At 34.2% G+C, this 24,368-nt stretch overlaps 1 protein-coding gene across 1 annotated transcript; it reads left to right on the forward strand.

Annotated features, from left to right (window-relative positions):
* Positions 1-19,709: 19,709 nt before the first annotated feature.
* LOC118182246 (TD and POZ domain-containing protein 5-like) lies at positions 19,710-21,499 on the forward strand. The gene has a single exon (XM_035351568.2). The coding sequence runs from the start codon at positions 19,955-19,957 to the stop codon at positions 20,957-20,959; it is 1,005 nt and encodes a 334-aa protein (XP_035207459.2). The 5' UTR covers positions 19,710-19,954; the 3' UTR covers positions 20,960-21,499.
* The last annotated feature ends 2,869 nt before the right edge of the window (positions 21,500-24,368 follow it).

Below are 24,368 nucleotides of genomic sequence, written 5' to 3' on the forward strand. Positions count from 1 at the left end.
TAATTATCAAGAAACTGTATTCTTGCGATGAGGACTTAAAAATTATTTGCCAAGTATAAATGCGCTAAAACTAGATTAATAAAAATGCGTCTAAAGTAATAATATGGGTTGCAGTAAAGTTGACTAAGCCTTACTCCCGCTTTGTCTGGGGCAAAGACGCAAGTTATATGAAAGTTGAATACATAATAAGTGAAAATGCAAAAGATTTAGAGAATTCAAGACAAAAGTGCTAATGCTTTCCCACTCACAGTATTTAGTTTAATATCTGTTGCTTTGATGAAATTTAATAACTATGAACAGAGAGAAAAACAAGGTTATTGCTCTTTTGGCTGCGTTGGCTAGTTTAATATGCAAGGTTATGATGAATAACGCTTGAATGGCTGCATAATTGTTGGTTTATAGTTTGCGAGTTGTGTGATATGATGATATTCTGAATTTTGTACACTTCTGAAGAAGTTATGCGCGGTCATCAATACTTGGGCATGAAGAATTTTTAAATCTTGATGTATCTGTTGATTTCTGACAAACCACGGTGAATTTGTTAGGCTTCTAAGGATTTTATTCTGGGGAACGATGATCTTGCGACGATAATATTTTGGCGCGGTGGCCCAACACGGAGCTTCATAAAAATGTATTGGCCTAATTAGTGTAAGATAAAAAGTTATCTTGATATCCAGATTCAGTTTTGATTTTCCCTCTTTTCTATTTAGTAAAGCGTCGATACTTCAATGGGAAAACTTGCGCTGCGAAACGACCGCAGCGCTCGTATCGGTAGCCATGTGGAAACAAAATCAGTAAAACTGCGCATGCTCCTTTTCTTTTCAGTCATTGGATATTCAATCTGAATTTGTTTTGCTTCTTTTTCCCACCACATTAACGCCTGTCCTACACCTCCTTACAGTAGGTAAGGAAGGTAGGAAGGTCCTTCTGTAAGTTGAGGAGGTGTTGGCTTAGCCCTAGCATGGTTTATGCTTTAGGCATGCGGAATAGGCATATAATCAACATAGTATTCTTCGTCGCTTGGCCAAAGAACATCCATGTAGTAGCTGCTGGAAGATATAGCTTTGCCTGGTACTAAATAAGTACAACTATATTTTATTTCCAAAATAATATTTCCTCATAGAAGACTATTTGCAATAGTTTTACAAACATAACATGTGTGAAGGATTAATGCAGGCCACAAATAGATTTTTAGAAAAAATGTCAGTAGCATGCATAACATGAGGAATGTAAAATGTGAAGATCTTTATAATGTATTATATGTTATATACAGGATGATTCTATCTTCATGGGACAAACTTGGAGGGATGGTTGAGCACACTAAAACATGTATTTCTTATATAGGAACGTAGGGCATAAAGGTACATGTTAATGCACGAACGCAAAAAATGACACGAGAGGAAAAATGAGTTTATTTACAAAATCAACGCAAAGCGCTTCTTTGCAACAGTACAAGAGTATTCACAAGAGGTGTTCAAAAGCGCGACCATCAACAGTAATACGAACTACAGTTGTGATTGGCTGGGAATGCAGAGGGTAGAAGGCGGTAGTGAGCCGGGGAAAGCGTTATCTGATGCATCAGAGGAAGAATTTCGTCATTTGCAACTGTGATTTCGAGCGTGATGGGGGAATTTAATTAGTGAAAAGGCTGACATGTATTTTAATGTATGGCGCAACTAATGGGAATGGCAGAGCAGTGCTACGGTTGTACCAGGAACGGTTTTCGAACAGACGTATGCCGAAGCAAACAGTGTTCGAGAGGTTGCATCGGTCCTTGTTTCAAAACGGGTCATTTGCCACCAAATCTGACAGTAAGAGTAGAACAAGAACTATACAACCTCGCATGGAAGAATCCATTTTGAACATTGTGGATGAAACACCCCACACAAGTACAAGAGCTATTGCACGTCGTCTGCATGTGAGTCAGTCCACCGTCTGGACAGTGTTGCATGAATTCGTTTGCACCCATACCATTTGCAGAGAATCGAAGCTTGCAAGCGACAGATTACCCTCTACATGTTGATTTCTGTCGCTGGTTATTGTGCAGGTGGATTTCCCATCGGATGTGCTATTCATGGAAGAGGCAACTTTCACACAGGAAGGGGTCTTCAATATGCACAACAGTCACGTATGGGCAACTGATAATCCATACGCCACACGTCCACATGCATATCAAATCTGCTTCTCTGGGAATGTGCGGGCGGGTATTATTAACGAGTATCTCATAGGCCCATACCTCTTATCTGAACGTATCACGTTATCGTATTTTTATGCAAGAGGTTTTACCGGAATTGCTTCAGGATGTTCGGGCTGTCGTCCGTGATCGCAAGTGGTTTTAGCATGATGTTGCGCCAGCCCATTACGATCTGGTGGTTCGAAATTACTTGGATGCGAATTTTGCGGGGCGATGGATTGTGGATTGGGCATGGTGGACCAGTCCGTTAGCCATATTTATCCAGCCTGGATTTCATTTTATGGGAACATATGAAGAGCATCATTTACGAGACTCCCGTTGATTCGCTGGAGGACCTCGTTCTACGAATATCTGTTGCTGCTGCAAGTGTATGCGAAATGCCTAACATTTTTCAAAATATTCGACGATCCCTTCTACGACCCTACTAAGCATGTATTACTGCTGGTGTTCGCAACTTTGAACACTTCTTGTGAATACAGTATTGCTGCAAAGAAGAACTTTGCGTTGATTTTCTAAACTCATTTTTCCTCCAGGGTCACTTTTTGCATTCGTAACTTAGCAAGTCACTCTAGACCCTGCATTCCTATACAAAAAATACATATTTTAATATGCTCAACCATCCCTCCAAGTTTGTTCCATGATCATACAATCACCCTGTATATGCAGTTCATAATCATCCTAAAAAGAGCCTATGACTGGTAAGATTGCTGAGCATTAGGTGTATATGCGAACAAATGTGATTTTGGACACCTTTTGCTCAGCTTATCTGGTCTGGTGATCTCCATAAAATGGTAAATGAAAAACAAAGTATTTGTACCCAATATTATACTTGATCTGCAAACAAGATTACCGTGGATGTGGAGACCAACATGCCAGTGAAATTGATATGTGTCTTGTGGATATTACACAAACACATCAGCTAGAGTACTCTATCAAGCAGTATGAGAATAGGTATCATATAACTAAATATGCACATATCAAACATTTTTAAGTATGTATTTTAAAGTTATAGACTTTCAATGCGATTCGAATTTAAATTTGTGTAATAGATACTTATGAATCTTCTGTGAAACATACTTATTTTGTTTAAATCTACTTCCAAAATACTTTAGTTTAATACAACCCGTGGTTTAGAAAAATTAATGTTGCTGACATTCAAGAGCAGATAAAAGTGTGTCCTACTTAGCTGACAAAAACATGTAAAGTTAAAGTAAGGCAAAAATAGCAGCTTAACATAAAATCTTAAGGACCACGTGTTTCTGAGACACCTTCCCCTCTATTTTTCTTTCTTTCTAGGTATTTCTTTCTCCTGATGAGGAGGGACCTTTGGCTGCCCTCGAAATCGATTGAGTGTTTCAATATTCTTACGCTAAATACAAGGTTGTTTTTACCATTTTGATAAAATCTTGTGTCAGTTTTCAGAATTAACTGACATAGGTCCCTCTTCTTCAGTAAAATAAAAATCGAAAGAATTTTTTCCTGGGTTTTTGAAGAACAAATATCAGATAACGTTCAAAATTGAAAAGAATTTTTCAAACTCTGCATCAATCGAAGGTTTTTTTGATTTATTTTAACCTTTAATTCATGACCTGTCAAAATTTCGAATTTTGTGACAACTATGTTTTTGAGAACCTGTACCAAAATAACGAAGAAAACCCGCTGTATGCCAGCGTAATGATAAACATGGTTCTATTTTTGTGTTAACTATTTCTTCTTGTTTTGTTTGTGTGTAAATAAAGTGTCGGTGTCGTTAAATGTCTAGTTATATGCAATAACATCTACATTAAGAAGGAAATATATATCCAGAACCCGTCCAAGAAGAAACGTATGACAGGCATAAAAGTAAAATTTTTATTTTTATTTTGTGATCACGTAAAAAAATCCTTTGAATTTGACCTAAAATTATACTCTCTTTTTTGTTGCCCAGGATTAAGAGTAGTTCAAACATTGCCCTTATTTGTATGATTCCGAACACTAATTAACGCTGTTGATTTTGCCACCAATTTTCATTAATACATTAATCTATAAGTAAACAAGGTACCAAAATTTAAATATATGTAACAGTATGAACATGTACATAGGCATATGTTTATGTCTATTCTTACACTTACATTTAAAAAATATTATTTAAAAAATAAACGTAAATATTGATTAGCAAATTAGCATATTAATATATTTCATTACCTATTTTTAATATTCGATAAATGTTATTATTACTGCATTCTACTGGTTCGTGGATTTGTATTAATTGACGATAACAGTTGATGAAGAATCAAAACACAATTTTCAGTTTTATACAGTAGAGTTCCAAAGACACGTTTACAGCCGTGGAAAACACGTTGAAACGGTTTGACGGCAAACACGTTGAAACAACCAGCGACACAGCCTTCAGGCTACGATGGTGAAGACAGCTTCACGGCAAACTACTAGATTACAGCTCCTCACTCGGTTCGGTCTCTCTCAATTTAATCTCTGAACTCAGAACGCTTCTAATAGAGTATTCTCTGTGTATGGAATATTGCCAATTTTGTTGCCAAATATCACTAAATGGGGGATGTCGCACTAAATCTGGCATTCGTGCCTTTTCATGTCACTTTCTAGCAACCCTAACTCCGCTTCGAGGGGAAGGTACCTCACCGGAGCTGGGCATTTCGCAACATTATTACTACAAACTAGCCACCAAAAATTAAGTATATTATACTTCTGATAATTTTTGCCCCTATATTCTTCTAGTTAACCGTATATTGTAACTTTTTCTGACACTTTTTGGTGTCTACCAGCGGCCGAGCGGTAAAATTGCCGAAAACTGGTAGTTTCTACCTGTGTTCTATTACAGGCGAACGCATGGGCATTTCCTTGGGCTACCTCATGTGTAATGTATATACGAGCCTGTTTTTCTTAGAAAATCCTCCACGAAGGCAGCCTCCTGTTAAGCAGATAGCCCTACCATAGTCAATTAAACTAAACCGGAGTCTTTTTTAAGCCATTATAACATAATTATTTTTATATAAAATTATTTAAAGAATAGTGCATGTCTTCTGATACCTTTTTACACTTTTTCTTTACTATTTTAATTTTAAAATATAGATTCTTGGTTAAAACGTGAGAATTTCGAAAGAATACAGCTGAAGTACTCATTTAGATAGATCTGTGATTGGGGTATGAACCAAGCAGCTAGCATATTACATTTTTATTCTATCCGAAAGTAAGTTGGCTATCCAGAGGAAGAACAATGTTGAGATTGTTTGACCTGCGTAACAAGTTATCGCTTTTCCTTTCGTCACACAATTTAGGCAAATTTTCATGGAATTTTTATCAAACGTAATTAACGAGTTTTGCTTATTTAGCAGATGTATTTACTAAGTGCTAATGAAATAAATTTATTATTATAAGGAAGAATATTTCCGCTTTAAATATAACGTATAAAATTGCATCTTTCAAACGAAATTTGACATTCTGAATTTTTTTTACTAGAAAATAATAAGTTTGACTGTTTACCTGCTTAGATTTTCGATAATGTATTTGTGAGAGACTGTATTTTCACAGTACGTTGCAACCGAATTTAAATACAGAAAACGATATGACACGAAATCTCTTATAAAAATTCAAGTTTCTTACATTTTTCTGACAGTTAAAGAATTTGTGATTCGAAGACTCAACATATCAAAGTCAATAATAACTAAAAATGTTAATTTTTTATACGTGATTTGTTTCCTTTAATTAGTTTTACGTGTCATTTTTTTTAAAAATTAAAAATAGAAAAACTTTTCTTTATGGTATAATATAAAAATTTCTAATATATGTTTATTTCGTTTATCTAATACATCCATGTTATCATTTATTATAACTAAAAATTGAATTAGTTCTAGCGTTCCTGAAAATTTTTAGAAATTAAAAAGTATTCCTCGGTGAAAAAAGTTTAATTGTACTATGGAATGAATAAGAAAAATCACTGTAAAGTTGTTTTCTCCATATGCACAGTCTTAAGGCAGTGAATGGCATTTACAGGCAAGAAGTAGTTTCAGCAACCAAGGTTCAATATATACATTAGGCCACGCCCTATCATGATCACGTTTGTCCATGACTATTTAATAACTCTAAAAGATGAGAAAAAATATACTCTAAAACGGAGATAGAATTTAACTAATTTAATATAAATATAACAAGAAACATATAAATAGGTACTTTCACAGCACTTTAATTTGGAAAATGCAAAAGTTTGTTTATCATCTGTTTACAAAGTCTTTAATGCAAAAGTTCATTTATGAGCTGCTCATTACATTTCTGGAAATTATTTGACCTATACTATACCCCCAGTCTTAACAGCCAAAGAGTATACCTCATTGAAAGTATGTAAGAGTTAAAAATAGACAAAGAAACGATTTTATTTTGTCTTAGATGTACGTAGCTCTCTGAAAAGTTTCCGACCTAATACAAATTTTTAATGCAGAAAAAAGATATTTTTTCTCCTAAATCCCCTTTAATTTTCTACATATTCTCCTTATAAGTCTATACATTTCTTCCAGGAATGCTCTCATCTTTTTAAACCGCCCAAATAATATGTCGAATCTTTCTCTGTGAAGTCTCCTCATTCGACGAACATCCTTGTATTCAAGCGATTCTTTTAGCTTAAACAACAAACAAAAAGATACTTGGTACCTGGTATGGCGAATAGAGAGGGGGTTAATTAGTTCAAATCAAAATTCATGGATTTAAACTAGTACCACCTCTGAGATGTGAGATGGAGCATTTTCTTGGAAAACAAAATTTTTTTTCTTCTTCAAATGTGACCATTTTTCCTCAATTTCAGTCTTCAATTCGTCAAGAAATGTTGTATAGTATGCTCCTCCTTTTCAAGATAATCTATTAAGACAATAACTTATGGCTGTCGCAGAAAACTGTTGCCACAACTTTCCCAGCAGAAGGAACAGTTTTTGCCATTTTTGGAGCCGATTCTTCCTTTGCAGTCCACTAGTTTGACTGTGTTTTTGTTTTTGGGTTGTAATGATGAATCCAGGTTTCATCTATAGTGATTAATAGTCAAAACACTTTAATAATAAGCATGTTACAGAATTAATAAACGTTTTATTGCGCAATCAGAACTATGGAAATGATAACTCGGGCACGAGGCAAAAGTGAGCAAATGTGGCCCCGAATGTGCAACCGGCTTGCGCATATCTAAATCTTGGTTTAATATGTGGCACACACATTCTTTGGACATGCTAATAGCCTCTGCTCTCTCTCTAACCTTGACGCGATGGTCGTCGGCACATTTGGCGGATTTTCATGATGTTTTCATCAGGGGTTGCAGTTTTTCGCCATCCAGAACATTCATTGTCATCCAAGTTGGTACGGCCACATTTAAATTCATCTGACCAAATTTCACAGTAGTATATGATGGTCCCCATATACTACTGTGTCCAACTCCTCTTTAACATGAGTAGACGGTTGTCAAAAACAGGTGTCTAATGACAGCACGATATTAGATTTTTTCCATTTTTACAAAAACGGTCACATCAACTGACAAAAGTAATTGCCAAACAAAGCATTCGCGTTCAAAATAGCTGAAAGTTTGATTGATAGTTATCAAATGATGCCCAAACCAGTTCCCTAACTTAAGTTCATTTGAATCTCCATCTACATAATTAGGTCGGAAACATTTCAGACAGCCTTCGTATTTAGGGATTTTGATCTCGGAAGAAGGAAGAAATTTCTGTAGAATTTTTTCGCTGTTGAATAAAAAGCAATCTGTGTCTCACCATACTCGAAACCGATAATGGTATTCAAAATCTATGCCATACGAGGAATTTGATTTTAATATTTTTAAATGATTGACTATAATTCAAATCAAGCTGTTTGATATCCTTGCTTAGTGAGATTTTTCTTTTATAATCTTATTTTTACCTTATTTGTTTTGAACTTATTTGATCCTTTAACTTCAATCTAAAACAAATTTATTCTATAACATTTTGATCACATTAAACTAACCATTGATCACAATAAGCGATGTCTTTTCCATGTTTTCGCAGACAAAGGGCGGGACTTCGGCAATTCGATAACAATATCAAATGGTAACAATAACCGCTATCACATTAAACAACATCTACTGTAAACTGGAACTACTGGCTATATCGTTAGCTATGATTTGCCATCATCTTCATCGCCGTTCGGTTTGCTTTCTCTAGTGCAATGCATTTCAAACATTATACGTATTCAATGTTATTCCTTCACCAATCAGAGCTCACTCAGCCAAAATGCACGAGCAAATCCATTAGCAAGACGGAAGTTTAAGGAACTTGTTTCCTGAATGCCTTGAGGAAGTGGACAGTTATATGAATATTTAAAAATGTTTCGGAATCTAAAAGCTAAAAGGGGAAAACAGGCGAATAATTACGGTAAATAAAGTTACAGAATTAATAAATCATTGTTTAACAGTTGCAGTGTATTGATGTATAAAAGGAAAAATAACAGAAACATCGTTAGTTCTTAAAGACAAGTAATGGGCAACAAGATTAGAGTTGTTTTAAGAACACTACCTCTGTTCTATTTGATATGCTTATTATTCAGTGCTGATCCAGCGACGCCATATCACATTGTTTTACGAAGTTGGTCAAGGAAAGTATATGGTAAGTCGAGAGGAGATGAATACATCGCTCTAGCCTTGCAGAAGCTGCAATGAATGAGATAACTAATGAAAGATTTAGAGTTCATTCAACAGGAAGCTAACATTATATTCAAGGACAACAAGTTCTGCATAAATCTTTCTAGAATAGGAAAAGGAAACTGCCTTTGTTTAAGACTTTCCCTTGGGACGGATGAGAGTCGAAAGGCATCGTATAGCAGAACAGGGGTTTTGCGTCCGTTAAGCCTAAGTTTAGAAAAAAACGTCACAGAAAAATAGTTTATGTCCTAACGTCATAATTTTGACACTATTTTATGTTATTACTTAAGCTATCATATATGTTAAAATTAGCGTTTAATAGTCGTTTTCCTCTAATTTACATGAAAATATATCAAAACAAATTGCATTCTTTGAGAAATAATTTTCAGAAGTGTTATTCCAATTATTCCGAAGTTTTAACTGAAAAATTACATTAATAAACACTTAAATTAATCAAAATGTATAAGAAAGACTGTTTACGAGAAGAAGTAGTAAAATCTTTCACGTGAAATGGAAGGCAGACACTCAGTGAGCTAAGTCTCCGACAAAATGTCCATATGAGAATCGCTAGAAATATCGCTATCTAACGCTTTAGAAGATGAATCATCACTCTCATTCATGACACTAATTGGCTCATTTAACATGCAAGTGTTATCCTTCGTCTGATAAATAACGCTAACTATAATAAACTGAAGTCAAGGCTTTTCGAAATAAAAAGAGAAGTGCACGAAATATAAGCGTTAAACACAATACAAAGCGTAGTAGACCCCAAAAGAGTAACCCTAAAAGAACCTTGCCAAAAACAAAAAAGCAAAAGAAGGATTTGAAAAGATACCAGAAGCACGAATGCTTCACGTGGTGAGTTAAAGAGCCGAGCTGTGTTTGTTTACATTACGCTCCTCCCCCCGCAACAGATGACATCAAAGTTACGCGGAATGTGATCAAATTCACATTCCTGACCTTCAGGAGTGTGACACATTCCGACTACTCACATTTCAAAGGTAGGACGGACCTTTGAACGCCATTTTGGGCTTAGGACGCCATTTAGTGGTCTTTAAAACGTTCCAGGACACTGGCACAAGTATATGACGGCCGGGGGTAAACTAGAAAACGCTCTGGCACGCCAGCGTGCCAGCCGGGAAATGAGCGCATTTCTTGCTGACACGTAGGCGTAACAGTGGGCGTGAAAGGACTAGACCACAAGTGAAATTTTTGTTGAGAAGCATTAGTCTTACTCCGGATGGCATAGCTCATCGAGTGGGAGATTGTAGGATCACCACTGGGAATGGAAGCAAGGAAGTTGCCTATTTGATCTTTCCTTCACCCCTTAACTGAAAACATAAGACTTGAGCCTACAGGAAATCTTTCTCGTATAATTTATTACACTTTGCTGATGGAGAGCTGATAGTGCTTGTATAACCACTTTATACAGCTAACAAAAAATATGTTTCTACATTATAATTGTGCTTTTCGTATTCTCAGTTTGGATTATTCCTTACTCAAGTAAGAAACTTTGATTCTACTTTAATATTTGCTTATCGACAGTAAACTGAGTTTAGACGTTGTTGTTGTCTTGTCCATAAATTTCAGGGACGAATGTTTGCCAGAGCCTCAAGGAGATTGGATATCTATTCCAACCCAAGTTTTAGCAAGATTACCCCGGGGGATGGTCCGAGGGCCTCTTACCCTTCTTCCCTACCACCAATCCACACGAGAGGACTTGGCTCACCATATATTTCGAGTGGATCCATGCCGCAAAGACACCATACATTTACAAACATCCATGTCTTCCCCAGGATTCTAATCTGTACACTTCGATACCGTAGTAGGCGGTTAAAACTGAAAACATCACGGACGAGTACGTCGCGGAGAAAACAACGCAAAGCGAAAACGTCGTGGCACAAAACATCGTGGGAGAAAATAAAGTAAAGAGAAAACGTAGCATTTCTAAAAAAACATCGTGGTACAAAACATCGTCGTCGAAAATAAAGCGGTTCAAAAACTTCGCAATTTAAAAACATCGCCGTCGAAAGTATCGTGGTAAAAAATAAAGTAGTATCTACAAATCATCGCATGACGATAACATCGCAGATATGCGTGTTTCAGGGGCTAATATTTGTAAATGGCTATTCGCATAATAATTTGCGATCACAAGATGGAAAGAAGGATAATTTTTACTTTCATATTTTTTATTAACGAATAAATTTTTAAAAAACAAAACAAGAAATTTAAATAAAAAAGGAATAGTTTTAACAAACAAAAGAGTAGAAAATAATCTCATAATTAACTTAGCAATATTTTATAGATAAAGGCATGCGGTTACTTATTTTTCTTTTCTAATCTTTTTTTTAGATTATACTTTTCATGAAAAATTACCAGTAAAACTTTATAAAAAATAATTTATTAATGATATTTGTTGGTTAACTATGTCAGTTTAAAATTCTATTAAATGTTATAAGTTGCTTTACTTTTATATGCTTGAGTTTCAATTTTACATTTTCAGCAAATATTTATTAGTTAATAAAAATATGAAATTAAAAATTATCCTTCTTTCCATCTTGCTCTCACAAATCACTATGCGAGTATCTTTTCACAATTATTAAAGCCTGAAATACGCATGACAGAGAATTTTTCGTGGCGTCTGTACGAACGTATATACGTACGTATCTCGCATAACTCAAAAACGAGTAGCCTCAGAACGTTGAAATTTTGTATATAGGACTGCTATAACATGTAGATGTGCACCTCGTATTTTGGTTGCAATCGGCCGCACCAAACGTATATAAATATATTTATATATATATCCACTTTGTTACCCGCCTCAGTGATCTCAGTTTCTTTACTCTTATATGCTTGTAAATTGTGCATTTTTTGCTTTAAAAATGATTGAATTATGTTGTTCTTATCTTCCGGTTAAGGTTTTTATGCCTTTAGGAAATCTGCAAGCAATATTTGTACAATTATCAACAATTTAAAAGCTGTTTAAGTGCGGTTAAGCCTAACTTTTGAATAACATTGCGGACATATTTGTTTACATTTGAAACAGCAGAATAGTAGATTTGTTGCCAATCTAGAGAGACGAAGCTTCGCAACAACAAAGTTATATTACAACAAAGCGACAACAAAGTTATAGTCTTCAATTATTATTTCGAATTAAATCATGCTTAATCCTTTCTGGAATTTTTTCCAGGAAATAAGTGTTTAGGATTTACTTCGCAATTTTTAATACATATATTTTGAGTTTTTATGTATTTTTCCCTTGTCGCGAAGTGAGAACTGAATTAATTGAATGAGAAATACTGAATCGTCTGTGAAAAACTGTTTCTTTTTTGTTTTGTTTGCTTACTTTCTTTTATGCATCGTTCTAGCTTTATTATAGTATTTGAATAGAACATGTGGCAACGAGTAGATAATTTTTTAAATGATATAAATTTTGTGCATTCTGAGTTATAACATGAACGAAATATGTAGCCAGAGTGTCGCTATTTTAAACGAAGTGAATTTTAAAGAATGCATTTATTCTATTGTGGTTTATGCGTTGTCGGCGAAGTATGTTTAATTCAATCCAATAAGTTCAAATGAAATGCAAGAAAAAATACGTATAATTTAATATTCCGTAAAAGGAAGTCATGTGGTGTACATATTAGATATTTAATTTTGCTGGACAAGAAACGTGGAAATAGTTTTCTAGTGAAGAAACGAACGGAAAACCAAACGAATGGAAATAAACATCGCCGTGGAACACAAGACCTGCTGTATCCTTCAAGCCAGAAGAATGAGGGTCAACGTCCTATCAATTATCAAACGGCAACACTCCTTGATGCCTAGCAAAAGGACATGGATGTTAATCTTTAAATGAAAAAAAAATTGGAATGGAGGGGGTTTTGAAATAAGCTAGCAGCTGTAATCAGATGTAAAAACGTTTGTACTTTTCAATAACAGTGCCTGATATTACTTTAAAAATGCCACACTGACAATTAGAAAGATAAAATTTAGAAATCAAAATTCAGGCAGAAGTAGCAGAGTCATGGCATAAAGACCAAACGTTAAAGATGAAAAGAGATCATTGGGGTCGTAACTGAATCATTTGAAAGTACACCTTGCACAAAAGAAAATGGGACAGTTCCACATCTTCCGTTCCTCTAGACCGAAATTTAACTTGAGTTTTTTTTGTCTCGAAAGCGTGACTTGGAACATATATCAGATTTATACACAGTATTATTCTAACATAGGTATTTTGATATAAAATCGGACTTTTTCTGATATAACATACCAGAAATAACATTTTGAAATAATATTGAAAATATTATTTTAAAATGTTATTAACCTGAAAGAGCATTTTTTCCTTATTTCGATTCTGCGACTAGATTATGCCTAAATATTAAATTTTGTAATTTTTGTCGAGAAATTTATTTAGAAACTTAAAAATTTATCATTGCCAATTTTTTTTCAGTTTGCGTCAAGAACAATTCACTTGGCGAACTTCTAAATTTATAGCAACCTATTTTCCTTTCCTTTTTTTAAATTGTACATTAGTGGTGCACCCCCCGGGGGTTGACTCAGGAGAATTTCTGGGTAGTACTAGCTAGGCTCTGTACTTAGGCAGTCTCAATCACGGGTGTATATAATGTCTTCACAGGACTAGAACCTCCATTCATTCGGGGAATGGATGGAAAGAATGACTTAATAAATCTCATTAAAGCACTTTTTACTGCATTTCTCGCATTTTTTCCAAGCGTAATTCTTGTACAAACATCTTTACTTTGGTAAAACGGTAAAAACTGTAAGCACAAAATTTATGGACTTAATTTTGAATACAAATAACATAAAATTAAATAAGATTGATAGTACTTGATGCTTTGAAATAAATAAGGTAAAATTAAACAAGATCTGATAACTTTTTTTAAAAAAATTTAATGACCATTTTCAGGCAGTGATTTTCAAAACTATAATAGCATTACAGAACAATCATTTATTTGATTATCTCATCATTAACTTATTAAAGTGGAATATTTATTTTAGCAATTTATAAAATTCGGAGCATAAAATTTTCTGAGTGTAATGAAGGAAAAAAAGATAAAATAAAATCTAGACGCACTGAGATTTTATATTGCGCCCAAAAGGAACCCTTTTTAACGTTTTGTGTGGTACCTATATTTATTGAATATCATGTTCTTCGCCCGTAAACCACATATATTTGAAAACAGCATACCTTTAAAAATTTCCGCACTGGAGATAAAAATGTTATTTTCCGTACAGTGTTACGATTACTCGCTTTGAAATCGTTGAGTTTATTAATCAAAAATTCTTTAAAGTTTTACAAAATATTAAATAGATTAAAAGAAATTCGAAATTCGACCGTCCAGATGCCCATGTTCGGGTGGAGGATTGCATTATTCAAAATTTGATAACTCTAGATTCCGTCGTTTTGTCACAGGGCGAGAAACTGTGACAAAATTGTATGCATGAATATATAAGGGCGAGTCAAATGAAAGTGAGCCAATGCGAATATATGACAAACAGAGTACTTTATTTAAAGGTAGTCTCCATGAACATTGAGACATTTATCCCATTGACAAATGAGCCGCGTGATCCCCGTCTCATAAAACTCCTTGGGATGTCGATTCAAAAAGTCTGTAACCGACTCCTTCACGGCATCGTCCGACACGAATCTGGTACCCTTGAGATGTTTTTTCAGTTTCCCGAAAATGTGAAAGTCGCATGGCGACAAATCTGGGCTGTATGGAGGATGTTGCAGCGTGTCCCACTTGAACTTTGCCAGTTGTTCTTAACCACATCAGCGACGTGGGGACGAGCATTGTCGTGTAGCAAGATCACACCATTCGTCAATCTTCCAGGTCGTTTGTTCTTGATTGCGACACGCAGCCGATCCAGCGTTGCACAATATATCGAACTATTGATAGTCTCTCCACGTTTAGCAAATTCAATCAGTAATGGCCCCTGACGATCGAAAAAAAAAGTCAATAGCACCTTTCCCGAGGAAATGACAGCCTTTGCTTTCTTCGGGGGTGGTGAATTCAAATGTTTCCACTGTAAGCTTTGCCGGCGTGTTTCAGGTTCGTAGTGGTGGCACCATGATTCGTCTCCGGTCACAATTGCAGACAAGAAGTCGTCACCCTCATTGTGATACCGGATGAGATGAGTCAAAGCAGCGCCGAACCTCTCCGTCTTCTGGCGGTCGTTCAAAATCTTGGGCATCCATTGAGCACACAAAAGCCGATAACCGAGATGATCATGAATTATGGTGTGAACCGAACCGTGACTGATGTTCACACGCTCTGCCAATCCATCGATGCTTATCCTCCATTCTTGTCTAATCAGCTCATCAACCTGTGCAATTGTGTCCGGGGTGATTGCAAGGTGGCTTTGGCCCGGTCTTGGATCGTCTCACGTCCTTCTCTGAACCGTTTGCTCCAACGCTTCACAGTGGCCAATGCGATGCAATGTTCACCGTACACAGCAGTCATACGGCGACTAATTTCATGTTGGGAAACACCTTCAGCTGTCAAAAACCTGACCACACCACGCTGTTCCTCTTTTGGAGCGTCCATTATGTCACGCTACCGTCTTCAACCCAGTGTAAGAGCGCCTTAAAGAACTTTAACCTCACACTTTCCCGCCACTTTCGTAAATGAAGGCTGTCTCTGTGCTACGCGCATGCGCCGCAGATGATGGATCGAACCATTCTTGCTGAGGAGGGGTTGGCTCACTTTCATTTGACTCGCCCTTATATATTGCATATATGTATTCATGCAGATTCTTCATTATTTAATTTCTTTAAATATAATACAGGCGGATAATATTTAATAACAACAATTTGCAAGGAGACATGGACATTTATAGTGAAACAGTGCAAAATGCCGTTTCGAGCTAATAAAGTAAACAGTATATAAAAAAAAATCTTATGCAGAACTAAAAATAAATTTAAAAAATAATCACTATAAAATACAAGCAAAATTAATTATTACTGTTAAATACAATTTTAATATTAAGTGTATAAAAATTTAAGGAGTCAAAAGTGTTTATCACTATGATGCATTATGAAATATGATTGAAATAAAATTCTGTTATAGAAATTGTGCTATAATACTCATCTATAATTTAAAAAAAGCAGCACAATTTAGAATTTTAAACAAAACTTTACAAAATTCGTTTTTAAATATTTTAGTATTTTTTTTACTTATTTACACCAATAAAAAGCATAAAAATTGCAAGAGAAAATTGCTTGTTTGAAATTTTATATTAGTTCAGATTTAAAATATTATTTTCTAAAAGAAATAGTTACAAATTTCCTTACAGCATAGGAAAAGCTAAAAAAATATGCAGCCCTGAAAGCATGCAATAGCGTTATAATTATCTGGAACGCTAATTATTCTCAATAAATATGCTAAATTTTTAAAAATCAATCTCAGTTTCAAAAATAAAAATATGGAGAAATTCTAATTTGTGAAATGAGGCGCTACAACCAGCTTTTTCTTGACAATTATACACGCTGCAATAGGCAACCCTATTAAATTCTTGCAAGTCGTCCCTACTCCTACGAATGTGATCAAGGTGACAACCGGCAATGCGTCAGACGAGGAAGAAAATCCATTTGTGTTGGTCTATTTTTTATAAGGTCCATGGATTTTCTGCTATTACGCCATATATTTTTAACTGCGAAACAAATACAAATTAAAACGTAAACAACGTACGCTCACAGGCTCGAAGATTTAGCGTCACAAGAGCAATAGAAGCTCTTTGGTCAATTTTCGAAACCCCTCCCTCAGTGGCTATGCTGATGTGCACTTGTGAAATATGCTCCCGGGACGAGGGGGAGGTTCCAGTTCTTGCGCTTTGTACATTAGCAGGAAAAAAAGTCATCGTTCATATTTTCAAAACATTTTAACGAAGTGCGTGTACCGCATTTGGAGTTATTATCGTTATAACAAATATGCCAAATTTCGAAACGCGCCAGCATATAAATCTACGTATATCTTAGGACATTTTGAATAAAAAAACTAATTTTTTTGCAGGTATGCTTAGAAATACATAATATTGTGTATCAGTGCTCTTAAGCTCAAAGTACAAGCGGGATGAATGCACAATCTAAATAGAACTGGCGGGACATAATTTATTTATTTTTAGTTAATACAGTGAACGAATTTTATTAATAAAATAAAATATACTTAAAACAAATTTAACGTTCACTTACTAAATGCTTATACAAATATGCACAAACGACAGTAATAATATCATTACGTAAAGTTATTCCGATCTGTGTCTATTTTCTGTCTGAAATTTTTGTTGGTTACACTTTGTTATTCAAACATATTGATACTTTTTAAGGTATTTTCTCCCTCTTTTCTGCATGTCTTCGTGGTGTAACGGTTAGCACACTCGGCGCGTATTCGAGAGGTCTAGGTTCGAGTCCCAGCGAGGGCATCGCACATGTTTCGTGTTTCCTACTTCAAAAATCCTAATGAATCTGCAAGCTAAATATTAAATTTTGAGACTCATATTTATTTAAAATATTTCTAATATTAACTGGTGTTTAATTGTCTAATATTATTTAATTAATCGTTAAATTACTTTAATTTAAAATAAAAATAGACAAATTATGACAACCTACACTATTCTCTCATAAAATGTTTCTTCGATGCATAAATAAAAATACATATGTTTATATTGTTGCGTGTCTACGGGTTCATAATAGATCGAATGTACACAGAACCGATGATAGCTTGATAAAATTGATTTCACCGAAAGAAATAATTCGCAGTTCTGGAACTTTCCACAAAAATACTCGTACAGCTCTTTACAGTATCACAGAGTATGATCAGCACTTACAGTTCAAACTACTAACAGCGTTAAGCACAATGCAATAAATGCTAAGCGCATCTAAAAGCCGAAACTCTCACATATATCTCAATGCTTCGCATTCAGTTCTGAAGTGATGCGGTCACCGGTCTTATATACTTTTCCCCTACTCGCCGAGAAATCGCTTGTACTCGAAATTAGTGGAAAGCACATGCGGGCCGGATACGGTTATAGTTATATATGGAAACAATTACAGTTATTAAATTGCAATACCCATTACAGTTATACAAAAGCTGCACCAAAATGATGCCAAATGATCGCCAGGTTTGGCGACTTTTGGAGATTTTCATCAAATTTAGCGACAAAATTATTGCTAAAACCATCGTCAGCTTGGCGATATCTCACCAATTTTGCGAGATAGCTATTACACAGTGTTGGGGGCTCATACACCTTAAACTCCTTATGATCTTCGAATATGCGACTATTGCAAGAATTTGGATATTTTATTTATTTTAAAAGCAATTACTTGCAACCTTTTACAGCTGACTACGTAATATAGCTGCTTTTGAAACTAGTAAGCAGAAAGTTTGTGTTGCCACAAATAATTTTGTAATTTAATCCTCTTTGTGACAAAATATTTTGCCATGTTTCCACCTTACGCGCATGATATTTTAAAAATGGCTAATGGTACATCCTTGAAATTGGATGGAATTCTTTATATGGGCACTATTTTCTAACTGAACCAAAAATCTGATGAATATTTTAATATTGAAAAATTTTATGGACGAAAACATTACAGATTTTTTTTAATAAAATACATTTTATAAACTCAACTCAAAAAAAAAATAAAAATTTAACATGACATTTTTAGAATTTTAGGTTCACAGTAGTTTCCAAATGTTATAAAAGTTATGTATTAAATATGGAATTAAATTACGCAACAGAATGTTTTAAACTGTGCGCGCAAGGTGGAAACAGGACGAAAAATTTTGTCACAAACGGATTGAATTATAAAAATATTTGTGGCAACACAAATATTATGATCACTATTTCAGAAAGCAGCTATATTATGTAATCAGCTCTAAAAAGTTGGAAGTAATTGCTTTTTAAATAAATAAGTTATCCCTATTATTGCAACAGTCACATATTCGAAGGTCTTGCTGGTTTTAAGGTGTATGAGTCCCCTTAAAGAGACTATATTCTTACTTTTCCCGCAAAGCATCACCTCTTTAAATTTTCATATTACATTATTAAAATATATAATAATAATAAATTAATAACTTTATTATTATTACATATTTTAATAAATAAATTTAAATAAAATTTAAATAAATAAATAAATAAATAAATTAATAAAATAAAATAAAATAAAAAAGGATTTTACATGTTAATTTACTAAAACTCTCTAAAAATGCGTTAATAATTATCAACATCTTTATTTTTATTGCAGCTTCACGCATGATAATGTTTCGATTCTGATGAAGTTTGCAATGTTGGACAGAAATGTTTAGAAATTATCTATATAACGGATTATAAATGCCAATTGGTCAACTGAGGTTTCTTATTATTAATTTTCAGCTGTGTAAACTGTTAAAAACTGTGTGTTCTTTTATCATTAATTTTTCAGCTGTTCACATAAGTACGTATTTCCAAGCAAAACGATTCGATTAGTGCAAAAATTTGTAGCTGATCTTATTTATCTGGTAAGTACGAATAAATATAATAAAATCTGTATCTTCAAATCTTTGAATAATATTTATATCGCACTGCAAATTAATTTCCTTTATTTATAGAATTTTTATAGCCTTCACAGTCATTTTTTATTAATACAGTATTTGCAACAGAAACATATCTGAAATGTATTCTTGGGCCGAACTAAAAGCGCTTCAGAGACCTGATGTAGCAGATAGCCCTGTTTGAGAAGACTGGCATTAAAGGTTAGCGCAGTATGTTCTCTGGGCATGCGCGTAACATTTTCCGTAACTAGCGGTTCATTGGCATTGCTGTTGCTCCATTCAGATGGCCTTGGTTTTGAGTTGCTAGTGGAGAGAACGCAATATGTCATCGCTACTCTTGTGCAATACGCAAATGCGAACTAAAAGTCAAAGAAGGTAACCAACGGGCTGAAACTGCAGAGAGTGTTAGGCGTCTTATAAGCTCGTCCTGCAAATATATCGCCACCTCGTTTTTAAAGTAAGGCTATTAGGTGCGACGAACTTGGCATTTTAGGACCTAATTGAAAGGATCTGATTTGTTATGTGTAAATATATCCGATTTGAATGGAGAAGCATTTGAGTATGAAATGGACAACTAAGATTCATCGATGGGATAGCTCGTCAATTCCAGGTTCCAGACTAGAATTTCGAAGTTACCCATGTTTTCTGATGTCTACGAATTGGTACTTGTATTACGTCTCAGATTATTTTGGCGACAAATTAAAATCGCAAAATTTTGGTAATAAATATTGGACTACTGTGCAACTTCGCAGGGAAAATGATGGTAAGAAACTTAAAGTAAATGGAATTTGCTACATTGAATCAAAAAACCGTATCTTTAATAAGCACTATTTGCATCACATTATAGACAGCGAAGTCAAACACATAAGAATTTCTAACTATAATGAAGCATGTCTTCCTGAAAATGACATAACTATATGTTGTGAAGCATGGATTACCGAATTAACAGAAAAGGAAGGAAGATCAGTGCAGACTCTGCCAACATTCTTTAAGCTGTCGGGCGATATGTATGTAATGTATCAGAAGCAGGACCACTCCGACTTGATTGCCATCTGTCAAGACAAAGAAATCCGTGTTCACAAGTGCATCCTTTCAGCCAGATCTCCAGTATTTGCTAAGATGTTCCAGCACGCCACAAGTGAAAACTCCGACAACCGAATAGTCATTACTGACATCGAACCTGATGTCTTTGAGGAGCTACTGCAGTTTCTGTATTGTGGGAAAATAAACCCGTCCACTTACTCGAAGGCCCATGATTTGTATTATGCAGCCGAAAAATATTTCGTATCGGATCTGAAAGATCTGTGTCGTGATTTTATTACTTCTTCGCTATCCGTTACGTCAGCTGTTGAAACATTAATTTTAGCCGATAGGCATAAGGATGAAGAAATGATGGAAAAAGCCGTTAGTTTTATTGCCGCTTCGTTCCAGTGCATAAAATCAACAGAACCGTGGATTATTCTTCTGCAAGAAAATCCGACATTAGCAACTCAAGTTCTTTCTTCGGTTGAAGAAATATCTGATTCCAAAAAACCTGATGAAGTGTGACGTATTTCGTGTTCCATTGTGAATCCGTGCTTGCAGTTTGTCACGGAAGGTACATACTATCTGGTCTAATTAATATGAAAGTAACTAATATAAAATTTGATGAAGCAAAAGTGTCATTTTGGTAAATTCCCCCAACTTTTCCGTGGCTATAATTGACTAGATTGTGCTGTGTTAATAGAATTTTCCCTCTATCGTTCGGAAGTTTTCCCTATTGCATTTTATATCTGCTGACACATAAAAGCAAGTATACTACTGAAATTTCTTTTACTTAAAAATGATATTATGTGAAGATGAGAATATTGTTTAAAGATTATTATGGTTAGAAATGTATTCATAATTTTTATCTATTTATAAGAGCTGAGAATTCTTTGTGATGACTGTTGCCTTAAAACTGCATGTTATTTTGTTACTCATAGAATTATCGTCTTAATGTTTCATTAATAATACAACTTATATTTTTATTGATTCTTTCATTCTATTACCAAATGAGGCAAAGTGGTATGAATGCTATGTCTAAATAAAATCGTGTCTTCTGTAAAAGCAGTCCATATTTTTTCTTTAGGAAGTTCGTTATATTAATTTTATTTCCCGAGCATTTGTATTACTGAAATAATGACATTGTTACCGAAATCTTGGGAAAAGAAAATATGCACAATAACTTATGTAACTACAGATTATATATTTGTTGAGGAATTCATTATATTTTCTTTTTTTAATTTTCCGAATATATTTGTATTGCTGAATTAAATGCAAAGTCAAATCGCTGAAATCTGGAAAAAGAGTATGAATGCTTTGTATATAATGTAGCCAATAATTTCCGTAACTTTAGTTTATTCATAAAATATATGAAATAATTTTAAAATTATAATAATAAATTATAATATATGGCTAAAGTGCAGAATCGCCCACTTATTTGTTTGGCGCTTTTTACAAGAGTAAGAAGAATTGTCTTTTTGTCAATTTTCTTTGACCTTTTTAAGTGAAAATAAGTCGATGCGTACATGGATAAAGTCAAGGTAGTGGCACAATGCCACTTTTGTGCAATTCTGGTATGTTTAAGTGAAAATAGGTCGATGTATACATGGATACCGAGTATGTGCAATTCTTAAAAACGCGCCAAGCAGTAGGCGATTCTGCACTTCCCCCCCCAAAATTGTGAAATTCATAATTCCTTTTTTATGAAATTCATAATTCCTTTTTTTTTTGTTTCCTGAACATTCGTGTTATTGAAATAAAAGATATAATTGCTGAAAGCCGGTAAAAGTGTGTATGAATGCTATGTGTACTTGCAATCACTACTTTATGTAACTTCAATTCTTTATGAAATTCATTGATTTTTTTTATTACCGAAATATTTGTATTTTTGAATTAATTCAAACATGCAGTTGGTGAAATCGCAGAACAGAGTATGAATGTATTGCGTACACTTAATAATCAGTATTTTCCATAATTGCATTTAATATTTTTTTTAGTAAATACATTTTTTTATTTTACAAGTATTTGTATTACTGAATTAATATAAAACGCGAAGAAAACAGTGTCATTTTGGTAATTTCCCTATTGCATTTGTCATTTTGGTAAGTGTTTCCTCAGCTTTTCCGGGTTTATAATGCACTAGGTTGTGTTAAATAGACTTTTTTTTTTTTTTTTGTTATTGTACGGAAGTAATCACTTCAAATCTGCTGATACATAAAAGCAAGTATACTGCCTTTTAATTCCTTGTACTTAAAAATGATAGTGGGCGAACATTTTACGTGTAGAAATTATTTCATAATTTTTCTAAATTTATACAATCTGAAACTTTGATGACTGTTGAATTAAATATCTATTTTCTCATGTTGTTCATAGAATTATCCTTTTAAGCTAAAGTGTATACTAATTTCTGTTTCATTAATAATGAAATTTAGATTTTTGCTTACTCTTTCTTTCTGTTACCAAATGAGGAAAATAAATGTGAATGCTATATGTAAGTACAATCAAGTGACTTCTGACAACAGCAGTTTTTTTAGTACGTTCAATTATATTAGTTTTACGAACATTTGTATTAGTGAAATAATCAAAAATACAGTTGCCGAAATCGTGAAAAAGAAATATATGGACAATAATTTAAGTAACTGCAGATTATATGTTTTTAGGAAATTCGTTATATTTTCTTTTATGAATATCCCGAATATTTGTATTGCTGAATTAAATGAAAAATGTAATCGCTGAAATCTTGAAAAAGAGTATGAATGCTGTAAGTACTATAATGTAACCAATAACTTCTGTAACTGCAGTTCATAATTTCTTTATAGAATTTATCGTGTTTCCTTCTTTTATTTCCTGAATATTTGTATTTTTGAATTAAATGAAATATACAATTAATGAAATCGCAAAACAGTGTGTGAATATAGTGCGTACACCTAATTATTATTTTCTATAACTGCATTTAATATTTTTTTAGGAAATTACCTGTGGTTTAAGACCGCTGAAACTGAGAGTTTGGTCTGTGTTCTATCCCATGCGAAAGGGTTGGGCTGACTGTATGGTTGGGTTTCATGATTTTCCCCATGTGCCAGTTTCCCTTAGAAGGTCTTCCACGAAGGCATCCTTCCCCTTAGGTAGATAATCCTCATGTGTTTTGCCTGATATACCTGGCCATACATATCAACAACCGTGGTAGACCATATGCGCAATAATCCGTAAGCAAAATGTCAAGGGAGTTTGCGGATTTATATTGAAAATATGTGTTTGAAGTAGTCCTCATTTTTTCAAAGAACGAAGCAAAAGCTTCAGCAGTATGACATGTGACTTTGTCTCGGTGCAGTTTTACTCACTTAAAGGCAATGGGATGTAAGAATGGAATTACGTTTTGGGAATATCTGACATAAAGCATTTTCTGGATAGTATAATGAGGTAAGTTTATCTGTTCTTTCTACATTTCTTAATTTTAATTTCTTATTGTGAGAGAAACCCGTAGCAATCTTAAATCTTTTACTGAAACTTTCTTTATATATTTGAAACCAGGTTTTGGACGCCTTTTTTATTTTTGAAATTTCCTCGAATTTTCTTAGAGGCATGTTTCTCATTTAAATAATTCAATACTAACTTCGCAGAAAAAAATGCATAAAAACTCAAAACATCTTCATTAATTAAAATTAGAGTTTATACGCAGAACCAAGAACTTCGTCCAAGGAGCAAGAAGCTTTTCCGATGCGCAAAACTGAAAATTTACTTTTGGTCGCTCTGGGCAAAATGGCACCGAAGTTGGTGCAGCAAATTAACTTAATTCACTGTATATTAAGAGTTTAAAATGTAAACAAATGGCGTCCTCGTTGAGCCTGCTGCCACTTAAACTTTTAAATAGTTGATAATTCTACATTGCATGTAGATTACCTAATGGCATAAAAACCTTAACTGGAACATAAGA

Source organism: Stegodyphus dumicola, chromosome 3 (assembly GCF_044657685.1).
Source record: "Stegodyphus dumicola isolate Sdum_Otavi_A_Nest chromosome 3, ASM4465768v1".
In the NCBI taxonomy this organism is placed as follows: domain Eukaryota; kingdom Metazoa; phylum Arthropoda; class Arachnida; order Araneae; family Eresidae; genus Stegodyphus; species Stegodyphus dumicola.

Excerpts from the sequence above, each read along its gene's own strand:
- LOC118182246 (XM_035351568.2), top strand. The coding sequence starts at position 19,955 with ATGGAGAAGCATTTGAGTATGAAATGGACAACTAAGATTCATCGATGG.